The sequence below is a fragment of the Carcharodon carcharias genome, chromosome 35 (assembly GCF_017639515.1).
Source record: "Carcharodon carcharias isolate sCarCar2 chromosome 35, sCarCar2.pri, whole genome shotgun sequence".
NCBI lineage: Eukaryota > Metazoa > Chordata > Chondrichthyes > Lamniformes > Lamnidae > Carcharodon > Carcharodon carcharias.
In genome coordinates, this window is record NC_054501.1 from 3,679,444 (window position 1) to 3,692,341 (window position 12,898).

The 12,898-nt window shown below is 52.5% G+C and overlaps 1 protein-coding gene across 2 annotated transcripts in view; it reads left to right on the forward strand.

Moving 5' to 3' along the window:
* fgd1 (FYVE, RhoGEF and PH domain containing 1) overlaps positions 1-12,898 on the forward strand; it is a 727,438-nt gene that overhangs the window by 661,931 nt on the left and 52,609 nt on the right. For both annotated transcript variants that reach the window (XM_041179529.1, XM_041179530.1), the window contains exon 3: positions 2,397-2,565. In XM_041179529.1, the coding sequence (XP_041035463.1) occupies positions 2,397-2,565 (169 nt within the window). The remainder of the gene's footprint in view (positions 1-2,396; positions 2,566-12,898) is intronic.

A 12,898-nucleotide genomic window follows, 5' to 3' on the forward strand; every position in this document is an offset into this window, starting at 1 on the left:
AGGGAGCGAGACTGTGGGAGAGAGAGAGACTGCGGGACAGTGGGAGGGAGTGAGACTGCGGGAGGGAGAGATAGAGATTGTGGGAGAGAGAGAGGGAGCAAGACTGCAGGAGAGAGAGAGAGGGAGCGAGACTGCGGGAGAGAGAGACTGCGGGAGAGAGAGAGAGCGAGAGAGAGACTGCAGGAGAGAGAGAGCGAGAGAGAGACTGCAGGAGAGAGAGAGAGAGGGAGCAAGACTGCGGGAGAGAGAGAGAGGGAGCGAGACTGCAGGAGAGAGAGAGGGAGCAAGACTGCAGTTGAGAGAGGGAGCGAGACCTTGGGAGAGAGAGAGGGAGCGAGTCTGCGGCAGAGAGAGGGAGGGAGCAAGACTGTGGGAGAGAGAGAGGGAGCGAGACTGTGGAGAGAGAGAGGGAGCGAGACTGCGGGAGAGAGAGAGGGAGCAAGACTGCGGGAGAGATAGAGGGAGCGAGATTGCGGGAGAGAGAGGGAGCGAGACTGCGGGTGAGTGAGAGCGAGAGAGAGACTGCGGGAGAGAGAGAGGAAGGGAGCGAGACTGCGGGAGAGAGAGAGGGAGCGAGACTGTGGGAGAGAGGGAGCGAGAGAGAGACTGCGGGAGAGAGGTAGCGAGAGAGAGACTGTGGGAGAGAGGGAGGGAGCGAGACTGCGGGTGAGTGAGAGCGAGAGAGAGACTGCGGGAGAGAGAGAGGAAGGGAGCGAGACTGCGGGAGAGAGAGAGGGAGCGAGACTGTGGGAGAGAGGGAGCGAGAGAGAGACTGCGGGAGAGAGGTAGCGAGAGAGAGACTGTGGGAGAGAGGGAGGGAGCGAGACTGCGGGAGAGAGAGATGGAGAGAGACTGCGGGAGAGAGAGAGAGGGAGCAAGACTGCGGGAGAGAGAGAGGGAGCGAGACTGTGGGAGAGAGAGAGGGAGCGAGACTGCGGGCGAGAGAGAGGGAGCGAGACTGGGAGAGAGAGAGACTGCGGGAGAGAGAGAGGGAGAGAGACTGCGGGATAGCGAGAGGGAGAGAGACTGCGGGAGAGTGAGAGGGAGGGAGACTGCGGGAGAGAGAGAGGGAGCGAGACTGCTGGAGAGAGAGGGAGCGAGACTGCTGGAGAGAGAGAGGGAGAGAGACTGCGGGAGAGAGAGAGGGAGATAGACTGCGGGAGAGAGAGAGACTGCGGGAGAGAGGGAGGGAGCGAGACTGCGGGAGAGAGAGAGGGAGCGAGACTGCGGGCGAGAAGGAGGGTGCGAGACTGTGGGAGAGAGAGTGGGAGCGAGACTGCGGGAGAGAGAGAGAGGGAGCGAGACTTTGGGAGAGAGGGAGGGATCGAGACTGCGGGAGAGAGAGAGGGAGCGAGACTGCGGGAGAGAGAGAGAGGGAGCGAGACTTTGGGAGAGAGGGAGGGATCGAGACTGCGGGAGAGAGAGAGGGAGCGAGACTGCGGGAGAGAGAGGGAGCGAGACTGCAGGAGAGAGAGAGGGAGCGAGACTGCGGGAGTGAGAGAGGGAGCGAGACTGTGGGAGAGAGAGAGGGAGCGAGACTGCGGGAGAGAGAGAGAGGGAGCGAGACTGTGGGAGAGAGGGAGGGAGCGAGACTGCGGAAGAGAGGGAGGGAGCGAGACTGCGGAAGAGAGGGAGGGAACAAGACTGCGGGAGAGAGAGAGAGGGAGAGAGACTGCGGGAGTGGGAGGGAGCGAGACTATGGGATAGAGAGAGACTCCGGGAGAGAGGGAGCGAGAGAGAGACTGCGGGAGAGAGGGAGGGACCAAGACTGTGGGAGAGAGGGAGGCAGCGAGACTGCGGGAGAGAGAGAGGGAGCGCGACTGTGGGAGGGAGAGAGAGCGAGACTGTGGGAGAGAGGGAGGAAGTGAGACTGCGGGAGAAAGAGAGGGAGCGAGACTGTGGGAGAGAGGGAGGGAGGGAGCGAGACTGTGGTAGAGAGAGAGGGAGCGAGACTGCGGGAGTGAGAGAGGGAGCGAGACTGCGGGAGAGAGAGAGGGAGCGAGACTGCTGGAGAGAGAGAGGGAGCGAGGCTGCGGGAGAGAGGGAGGGAGCGAGACTGCAGGAGAGAGAGGGGTAGCGAGACTGCGGTCGAGAGAGAGAGAGAGAGATAGCAAGACTGCTGTAGAGAGAGAGCGAGCGAGACTGCAGGAGAGAGACAGGGAGCGAGACTGCAGGAGAGAGAGAGGGAGCGAGACTGCGGGGGAGAGAGAGGGAGCCAGACTGAGGGGCTTGACTGGATAGAGGAGAGGGAGGGAGAGAGAGAGAGAGAGGGAGGGAGGGAGGGAAGGCAGGTAGAGGGGGAGACGCGTCTGTATTAATGGGGGGGAGGCAGGCGAATGGGACGCTCACTCTTCTTCTCACCCTTGTTTATTTTTTCTCTCTCTCTCTCTCTCCAGTGCCTCCCAAACCCTCGCACCTTCTTCGTCCCCGTGAGCCAGAGCCCATCCCTCCTGCACCCTCCAGACCACTGCCTGCTGACCCCAGGGGTCCCCAACCTCCGGCTGGAGCGAGCCGAGATCCCGGGACCCTGGCTCGAGTCTCCTCCCTCATCGAGAAATTCGAAAGGTAGGGGTGGGTGACACACGCGCGCTGAGCCTAACCCCTTCCCTGACCCTCCCCCCAAAGCTGGGGGTAGGTTGGCCACGGGTTTTGGGGGCAAGGGGGGCGGAGTAAGGGAGGGTGTTCCTCTCTCTGGAATGCCCTGCTCTCCAAACCCCGAAAAGCAGGGTGGTGGGGTACGAGAGAAAGGTTGGACCCCCCCACCCCCGCCGGTGATGAAACCCTTGGTCGATCAGCCGACTGAGAGACGCGGGGATGGAGGAGGAGGCAAGGGTTGACCTGTCGCAACCCCTGACTCAAAGCGAGGGGTCTTGGTAGAGGGCAGAGGTTGAAAATTGACCCTTGGTCCCTGCTTCGGGCCTACCAAGGGCCTACGAAGCCTCCTGGTTCGCCTAACAGCGGGCACCAGACAGCCTCCAGGGAGAGGGGGGAAGCAGCACTGAAACACTGCACCCCGCTTCCCTCCGGGAGCTCCATGGTTCCCCTCCTTGTCTCCACGGGCTGCTATTGGAATTATCAGTTGTTGGACATCTGGTGGGGACGAGGATGGATCCCAGGCCAACCTGAGGCCTAGAGTGGCCGCAGGAGCCTCTGTCAGTGTTGCTAAGGGAGGCTGAGACTCGGCGCCCGTTCCTGCCACTGACCAGCCAGCGGCTTGGAACTGGGCCGGGGTTGGTGGGGATGAGGGGGAGACGTGGGTGTAAAACCAAGCGGGGAGTTGAAGGGGCTTGGACTGAATGTTGGAAAAAGCGCTGGGGCAAGGCTGGGAATGGAGAGAAGGAGAGACAGTGAGTGTTTGATGGGGACAGAGAAGAGGGAGTTTTACTCTATATCTAACCCCGTGCTGTACCTGTCCTGGGAGTGTTTGATGGGGACGGTGTAGAGGGAGCGTTACTCTGTATCTAACCCCGTGCTGTACCTGTCCTGGGAGTGTTTGATGGGGACGGTGTGGAGGGAGCTTTACTCTGTATCTAACCCCGTGCTGTACCTGTCCTGGGAGTGTTTGATGGGGACGGTGTAGAGGGAGCGTTACTCTGTATCTAACCCCGTGCTGTACCTGTCCTGGGAGTGTTTGATGGGGACAGTGTAGATGGAGGATTACTCTGTATCTAACCCCGCGCCGTACATCTCCTGGGAGTGTTTGATTGCGATGGTGTAGAGGGAGCTTTACTCTGTATCTAACCCTGTGCTGTACCTGTCCTGGGAGTGTTTGATGGGGACGGTGTAGAAGGAGCTTTACTCTGTATCTAACCCGGTGCTGTACCTGTCCTGGGAGTGTTTGATGGGGACGGTGTAGAGGGAGCTTTACTCTGTATCTAACCCCGTGCTGTACCTGTCCTGGGAGTGTTTGATGGGGACGGTGTAGACGGAGCTTTACTCTGTATCTAACCCCTTGATCGACCTGTCCTGGGAGTGTTTGATGGGGACGGTGTAGAGGGAGCTTTACTCAGTATATATCCTTGTGCTGTACCTGTCCTGGGAGTGTGTGATGGCGACAGTGTAGAGGAAACTTTACTCTATATCTAACCCCGCGTTTTACCTCTCCTGGGAGTGTTTGATGGGAATGTTGTAGAGGGAGGCTTACTCTGTATCTTACACTGTGCTGTACCTGTCCTGGTAGTCTTTGATGGGGACAGTGTAGAGTGAGCTTTACTCTGTATGCAACCCCGTGCTGTCCCTGTCCTGGGAGTGTTTGATGGGGACAGTGTAGAGTGAGCTTTACTCTGTATCTAACCCCGTGCTGTACCTGTCCTGGGAGTGTTTGATGGGGACGGTGTAGAGGGAGCTTTAATCTGAATGTAACCCCGTGCTGTACCTGTCCTGGGAGTGTTTGATGGGAATGGTGTACCTGTTTGATGGTGACAGTGTAGATGGAGATTCACTATTATCTAACCCCGTGCTGTACCTGTCCTGGGAGTGTTTGATGGGAATGGTGTACCTGTTTGATGGTGACAGTGTAGATGGAGATTCACTATTATCTAACCCCGTGCTGTACCTGTCCTGGGAGTGTTTGATGGGGACAGTGTAGAGGGAGCTTTACTCTGTATCTAACCCCGTGCTGTACCTGTGCTGGGATTGTTTGATGGGGACATTGTAGAGGGAGATTTTCTCTCTATCTAACCCCGTGCCGTACCTGTCCAGGGAGTTTTTGATTTGGACAGTGTATAGGGAGCTTTACTCTGTATGGAACGCCGTGCTGCACCTTTGCTGAGAGTGTTTGAACTGGGCAGTGTAGATGGAGATTTTCTCTGTATCTAACCCCGTGCTGTACCTGTCCTGGGAGTGTTTGATGTGTATGGTGTAGAGAGAGCTTTACTCTGTATCTAACCCCGTGCTGTACCTGTCCTGGGAGTGTTTGATGGGGACAGTGTAGAGGGAGCTTTACTCTGTATCTAACCCCGTGCTGTACCTGTCCTGGGAGTGTTTGATGGGGACAGTGTAGAGAGAGCTTTACTCTGTATCTAACCCCGTGCTGTACCTGTCCTGGGAGTGTTTGATGGGGACGGTGTAGAGGGAGCTTTTCTCTTTATCTAACCCTGTGCTGTACCTGTCCTGGGAGTGTTTGTTCGGGATAATGTAGAGGGTTCTTTCCTCTGTATGTAACCCCATGCTCTACCAGTCCTGGGAGTGTTTAATGAGGACAGTGTAGAGGTTGCTTAACTCTGGACGTAACCCTTTGCTGTACCTGTCCTGGGAGTGTTTGATGGGGACAGTGTAGATGGCAATTTACTCTATATCTAACCCCTTGATCTACCTGTGCTGGGACTGTTTGACGGGGACAGTGTAGAGGGAGCTTTTCTCTGTATCTGACCCTGTGCTGTACCTGTCCAGGGAATGTTTGATTAGGACAGTGTATAGGGAGCTTTACTCTGGATGTAACCCCGTGCCGTACATTTTCTGGGAGACTTTGAACTGCGCAGTGTAGATGGAGATTTACTCTATCGAATCCGGTGCTGTACCTGTCCTGGGAGTGTTTGATTGGCACGGTGTAGAGAGATATTTACTCTGTCTCTAACCCCCTGGTCTACCTGTCCTGGGAGTGTTTGATGGTGACGGTGTAGATGGAACTTTATTCTGTATCTAACCACATACTCTACCTGTCCTGGTAGTGTTTGATTGGGACGGTTTAGAGAGATATTTACTCTGTATCTAACCCCCTGGTCTACCTGTCCTGGGAGTGTTTGATGGGGACGGTGTAGAGCGTACTTTACTATGTATCAACCCCGTGCTGTACCTGTCCTGGAAGTGTTTGATGGGGACGTTGTAGAGGGAGCTTTACTCTGTAGCTAACCACATGCTCTACCTGTCCTGGGAGTGTTTGATTGGGGCGGTGTAGAGAGATATTTACCCTGTATCTAACCCTTTTATCTACCTGTCCTGGGAGTGTTTGATGGGGACGGTGTAGAGGGAGCTTTACTTTGTATCACCCCAGTGCTGTAACTGACCTGGAATTGTTTGATGGGGACAGTGTAGATAGATCTTTATTCTTCATCTAACCCCATGCTGTACCTGTCCTGGGAGTGTTTGATGTGGAATGTGTAGAGGGAGCTTTACTCTGTATCTAAACCGGTGCTGCCCCTGTCCTGGGAATGTTTGATGGGGACACTGTAAAGGAACCTATAGTCTATATCTTACCCCGCGCGATACCTGTCCTGGGAGTGTTTGATGAGGATAGTGTAGACGGAGCTTAACTCTGGATGTAACACTTTGCTGTACCTGTGCTGGGAATGTTTGATGGGGACAGTGTAGAGGGAGCTTTACTCTGGATGTAACCCCGTGCTGCACCTTTGCTGGGAGTATTTGAACTGGGCAGTGTTGATGGAGATTTACTCTGTATCTAATCCAGTGCTGTAACTGTCCTGGGAGTGTTTGATGGGGACAGTGTAGAGGGAGATTTACTCTGTATCTAACCCCGTGCTGTACATGTCCTGGGAGTGTTTGATGGGGACAGTGTAGAGGGAGATTTACTCTGTATCTAACCCTGTGCTGTACCTGTCCTGGGAGTGTTTGACGGGGACAGTGTAGAGGGAGATTTACTCTGTATCTAACCCTGTGCTGTACCTGTCCTGGGAGTGTTTGATGGGGACAGTGTAGAGGGAGCTTTACTCTGTATCTAACCCCGTGCTGTACCTGTCCTGGGAGTGTTTGATGGGGACAGTGTAGAGGGAGCTTTACTCTGTATCTAACCCCGTGCTGTACCTTTCCTGGGAATGTTTGATGGGGAGCGTATATGGGAGCTTTACTCTGTGTCTAAACCCTTGCTGTACATGGCCTGCGAGTGTTTGACGGTTACTGTGTTTAGAGATCTTTACTCTGTCGCTAACCCCGTGCTGTACCTGTCTTGGAAGTGTTTGATGGGGATGGTGTAGAGTGAGCTTTACTCCGTATCTAACCCCGTGCTGTACCTGTCCTGGGAGTGTTTGATGGGGATGGTGCAGAGGGAGCTTTACTCTGTATCTAACCCCGTGCTGTACCTGTCCTGGGAGTGTTTGATGGGGACAGTGTAGAGGGAGCTTTACTCTGTATCTAACCCCGTGCTGTACCTGTCCTGGGAGTGTTTGATGAGGACAGTGTAGAGGGAGATTTACTCTGTATCTAAGCCCGTGCTGTACCTGTCCTGGGAGTGTTTGATGGGGACTTCGTAGATGGAACTTCATTCTGTGTCTAACCTCATACTTTCCCGTTCCTGGGAGTGTTTGATTGGGACGGTGTCTCCGGATATTTATTCTGTATCTAACCCCGTGCTGTAACTGTCCTGGAAGTGTTTGACGGGGACGGTGTAGATGGAAGTTTATTCTGTATCAAACCACATGCTCTTCCTGTCCTGGAAGTGTATGATGGGAACTGTGTAGTGGGAGATTTACTCTGTATCAACGCTGTGCTGTACGTGTCCTCGGAGTGTTTGATGGGGACAGTGTAGAGGGAGCTTTACTCTGTATCTAACCCCGTGCTGTACCTGTCCTGGGAGTGTTTGATGGGGACAGTGTAGAGGGAGCTTTACTCTGTATCTAACCCCGTGCTGTACCTGTCCTGGGAGTGTTTGATGGGGACAGTGTAGAGGGAGCTTTACTCTGTATCTAACCCCGTGCTGTACCTGTCCTGGGAGTGTTTGAAGGGGACAGTGTACAGGGAGCTTTACTCTGTATCTAACGCTGTGTTGTACATGTCCTGGGAGTGTTTGATGGGGACGGTGTAGAGGGAGCTTTACTCTGTATCTAACCCTGTGCCGTACCTGTCCTGGGAGTGTTTGATGGGGACAGTGTTGAGGCAGCTTTACTCTGGATGTAACCCTGTGCTGTACCTGTACTGGGAGTGTTTGATGGGGACAGTGTAGAGGGAGATTTACGCTGTATCTAACCCCGTGCTGTACCTGTCGTTGGATCGTTTGATGGGGACAGTGTAGAGGGAGCTTTTCTCTGTATCTAACCCCATGCTCTACCTGTCCTGGGTGTGTATGATGGGGATTGTGTAGATGGAGATTTACTTTGTCTCACCCCTGTGCTGTACCTTTCCTGGAAGTGTTTGATGGGGACGGTGTAGAGGGAGCTTTACTCTGTATCTAACCCCGTGCTGTACCTGTCCTGGGAGTGTTTGATGGGGACTTCGTAGATGGAACTTTATTCTGTGTCTAACCACATACTTTAGCATTCCTGGGAGTGTTTGATTGGGACGGTGTCTCCGGATATTTATTCTGTATCTAACCCCGTGCTGTACCTGTCCTGGAAGTGTTTGACGGGGACTGTGTAGATGGAACTTTATTCAGTATTTAACCCCGTGCTGTACCTGTCCTGGGAGAGTTTGATGGGGACGGTGTAGAGGGAGCTTTACTCTGTATCTAACCCCGTGCTGTACCTGTCCTGGGAGAGTTTGATGGGGACGGTGTAGATGGAACTTTATTCTGTATCAAACCACATGCTGTTCCTGTCCTGGAAGTGCATGATGGGGACTGTGTAGACGGAGATTTACTCTGTATCTAACGCTGTGCTGTTCGTGTCCTGGGACTGTTTCATGCGGACAGTGTAGAGGGAGCTTTACTCCGTATCTAACCCCATGCTGTACCTGTCCTGGGACTGTTTGATGGGGACAGTGTAGAGGGAGATTTACTCTGTACCTACACCTGTGCTGTACCTGTCCTGGGAGTGTTTGATGGGGACAGTGTAGAGGGAGATTTACTCTGTATCTAAACCCGTGTTGTACCTGTCCTGGGAGTGTTTGATGGGGACGGTGTAGAGGGAGCTTTACTCTGTATCTAACCCTGTGCTGTACCTGTCCTGGGAGTGTTTGATGGGGACAGTGTAGAGGGAGATTTACTCTGTACCTACACCTGTGCTGTACCTGTCCTGGGAGTGTTTGATGAGGACAGTGTACAGGGAGCTTTACTCTGGATGTAACCCCGTTCTGTACCTGTCCTGGGAGTGTTTGATGTGGACAGTGTAGATGGAACTCTATTCTGTATCTAACCACATACTCTACCTGTCCTGGAAGTGTTTGATTGGGAGGGTGTAGAGGGATATTTCCTCTATACCTAACCCCTTGATCTTCCTGTCCTGGGAGTGTTTGATGGGGACGGTGTAGAGGGAGATTTTCTCTGTATCAACCCCGTGCTGTACCTGTGCAGCAAATGTTTCATGCGGACGGTGTAGAGGGAGCTTTACTTTCTTTCAACCCAGCGCTATACCTATCCTGGGAGTGTTTGATGTGGACGGTGTAGTGGGAGCTTTACAAGTTCTGTCGAAGGGTCATGAAGACTCGAAACGTCAACTCTTTTCTTCTCCGCCGATGCTGCCAGACCTGCTGAGTTTTTCCAGGTAATTCTGTTTTTGTAGTGTAGATGGAGATTTACTCTGTATCTAATCCGTGCTGTACCTTTCCTGGGAATGTTTGATGGGGAGCGTATATGGGAGCTTTACTCTGTGTCTAAACCCTTGCTGTACATGGCCTGCGAGTGTTTGACGGTTACTGTGTAGAGGTAGCTTTACTCTGTATCTAACCCCGTGCTGTACCTGTCCTGGGAGTGTTTGATGGGGACAGTGTAGAGGTAGCTTTACTCTGTATCTAACCCCGTGCTGTACCTGTCCTGGGAGTGTTTGATGGGGACGGTGTAGAGGGAGATTTACTCTGTATCTAACCCCGTGCTGTACCTGTCCTGGGAGTGTTTGATGGGGACGGTGTAGAGGGAGATTTACTCTGTATCTAACCCCGTGCTGTACCTGTCCTGGGAGTGTTTGATGGGGACGGTGTAGAGTGAGCTTTACTCTGTATCTAACCCTGTGCTGTACCTGTCCTGGGAGTGTTTGATGGGGACGGTGTAGAGGGAGATTTACTCTGTATCTAACCACGTGCTGTACCTGTCCTGGGAGTGTTTGATGGGGATGGTGTAGAGGGAGCTTTACTCTGTATCTAACCCCGTGCTGTACCTGTCCTGGGACTGTTTGATGGGGATAGTGTAGAGGGTTCTTTACTCTGTATGTAACCACATGCTCTACCAGTCCTGGAAGTGTTTGATGAGGGCAGAGTAGAGGGAGCTTAACTCTGGATGTAATCCTTTGCTGTACCTGTCCTGGGAATGTTTGATTGGGACAGTGTATAGGGAGTTTATTCTGGATGTAACCCCGTGCTGCACCTTTGCTGGGAGTGTTTGAAACTTGGCAGTGTAGATGGAGATTTACTCTGTATCTAATCCGTGCTGTACCTGTCCTGGGAGTGTTTAATGGGGAGGTTGTAGGGGAGCTTTACTCTGTATCTAACCCTTTGCTGTACCTGTGCTGTGAGTGTTTGATGGTGACGGCGTAGATCGAACTTTATTCTGTAACTAACTCCTACTCTACCGGTCCTGGGAGTGTTTGATTGGGACGGTTCAGAGGTTGCTTTACTCTGTGTCTAACCCCATGCTGTACCTGTCCTGGGAGTGTATGATGGGGACTGTGTAGAGTAAGCTTTACTCATTATCTCACCCTGTGCTTTACTTGTCCTGGGAGTGTTTGAAGTGGACGGTGTAGAGGGAGCTTAACTCTGTATTTTACCCCGTGCTGTACCTGTCCTGAGAGTGTTTGATTGGTACAGTGTAGATGGAACTTTATTCTGTATCTAACCACATTCTGTTCCTGTCCTGGAAGTGTTTGATGGGGACTGTGTAGAGGGAGACTTACTCTGCATCTATGCTGTGCTGTACCTGTCCTGGGAGTGTTAGATGGGAATAGTGTAGAGGGAGCTTTATTCTGGATGTAACCCTATGCTGTACCTGTACTGGGAGTGTTTGATGGGGACAGTGTAGAGCGAGCTTTACTCTGTATCTAACCCCACGCTGTACCTGTCCTGGGAGTGTTAGATGGGAATAGTGTAGAGGGAGATTTACTCTGTATCTAACCCCGTGCAGCACCTGTCCTGGGAGTGTTTGATGGGGACAGTGTAGAGGGAGCTTTACTCTGTATCTAACCCCGTGCTGTACCTGTCCTGGGAGTGTTTGATGCGGACGGTGTAGAGGGAGCTTAACTCTGTATCTAACCCCGTGCTGTACCTGTCCTGGGAGTGTTTGATGGGGACGGTGCAGAGGGAGCTTTACTCTGTATCTAACCCCGTGCTGTACCTGTCCTGGGAGTGTTTGATGCGGACAGTGTAGAGGGAGATTTACTCTGTATCTAACCCCGTGCTGTACCTGTCCTGGGAATATTTGATGGGGAAAATGTAGAGTGAGCTTTTCTCTGAATGTAACCCCGTGCTGTACCTGTCCAGGGAGTGATTGATTGGGACAGTGTTTAGGGAGCTTTACTCTGTATCTAACCCCGTGCTGTACCTGTCCTGGGAGTGATTGATTGGGACAGTGTTTAGGGAGCTTTACTCTAAATGTAACCTGGTGCTGCACCTTTGCTGGGAGTGTTTGAACTGGACAGTGTAATGGCGATTTACTCTGTATCTAATCCGGTGCTGTACCTGTCCTGGGAGTGTTTGATGTGGAGGGTATAGGGGAGCTTTACTCTGTATCTAACCCTGGGCTGTAACTTTCCTGGGAGTGTTTGATGGGGACGGTGTTGAGGGAGCTTTACTCTGTATCTAACCCCGTGCTGTACCTGTCCTGGGAGTGTTTGATGTGGACAGTGTAGAGGGAGCTTTACTCTGTATCTAACCCCGTGCTGTACCTGTCCTGGGAGTGTTTGATGTGGACAGTGTAGAGGGAGCATTACTCTGTATCTACCCCTGTGCTGTACCTGTCCTGGGAGTGTTTGATGGGGAGAGTGTAGAGGGAGCTTTACTCTGGATGTAACCCGGTGCTGCACCTTTGCTGGGAGTGTTTGAACTGGGCAGCGTAGATGGAGATATACTCTGTATCTAAACCCGTGCTCTACCTGTCCTGCCAGTGTTTGATGGGTACTGTGTAGAGGGAGATTTACTCTGTATCTAACCTGGTGCTGTACCTCTCCTGAGAGTGTTTGATGTGGACGATGTAGAGGAAGCTTTAATCTGTATTTAACCCCGTGCTGTAACTGTCCTGGGAGTGTTTGATGGGGACGGTGTAGATGGAACTTTATTTTGTATCTAACCACATGCTCTAAATGTCCTGGGAGTGTTTGATTGGGACGGTGTAGAGGGATATTTCCTCTTAATCTAACGCCTTGATCTCCCTGTCCGGGGAATGTTTGATGCGGACGGTATAGAGGAAGGATTTACTCTGTATCAACCCTGTGATGTACCTGTCCTGGGAGTGTTTGATGGGGACAGTGTAGAGGGAGCTTTACTCTGTATCTAACCCCGTGCTGTACCTGTCCTGGGAGTGTTTGATGGGGAGGGTATAGGGGAGCTTTACTCTGTGTCTAAACCCTTGCTGTACATGGCCTGCGAGTGTTTGACGGTTACTGTGTTTAGAGATCTTTACTCTGTCGCTAACCCCGTGCTGTACCTGTCTTGGAAGTGTTTGATGGGGATGGTGTAGAGTGAGCTTTACTCTGTATCTAACCCCGTGCTGTACCTGTCCTGGGAGTGTTTGATGGGGACTTCGTAGATGGAACTTCATTCTGTGTCTAACCTCATACTTTCCCGTTCCTGGGAGTGTTTGATTGGGACGGTGTCTCCGGATATTTATTCTGTATCTAACCCCGTGCTGTAACTGTCCTGGAAGTGTTTGACGGGGACGGTGTAGATGGAAGTTTATTCTGTATCAAACCACATGCTCTTCCTGTCCTGGAAGTGTATGATGGGAACTGTGTAGTGGGAGATTTACTCTGTATCAACGCTGTGCTGTACGTGTCCTCGGAGTGTTTGATGGGGACAGTGTAGAGGGAGCTTTACTCTGTATCTAACCCCGTGCTGTACCTGTCCTGGGAGTGTTTGAAGGGGACAGTGT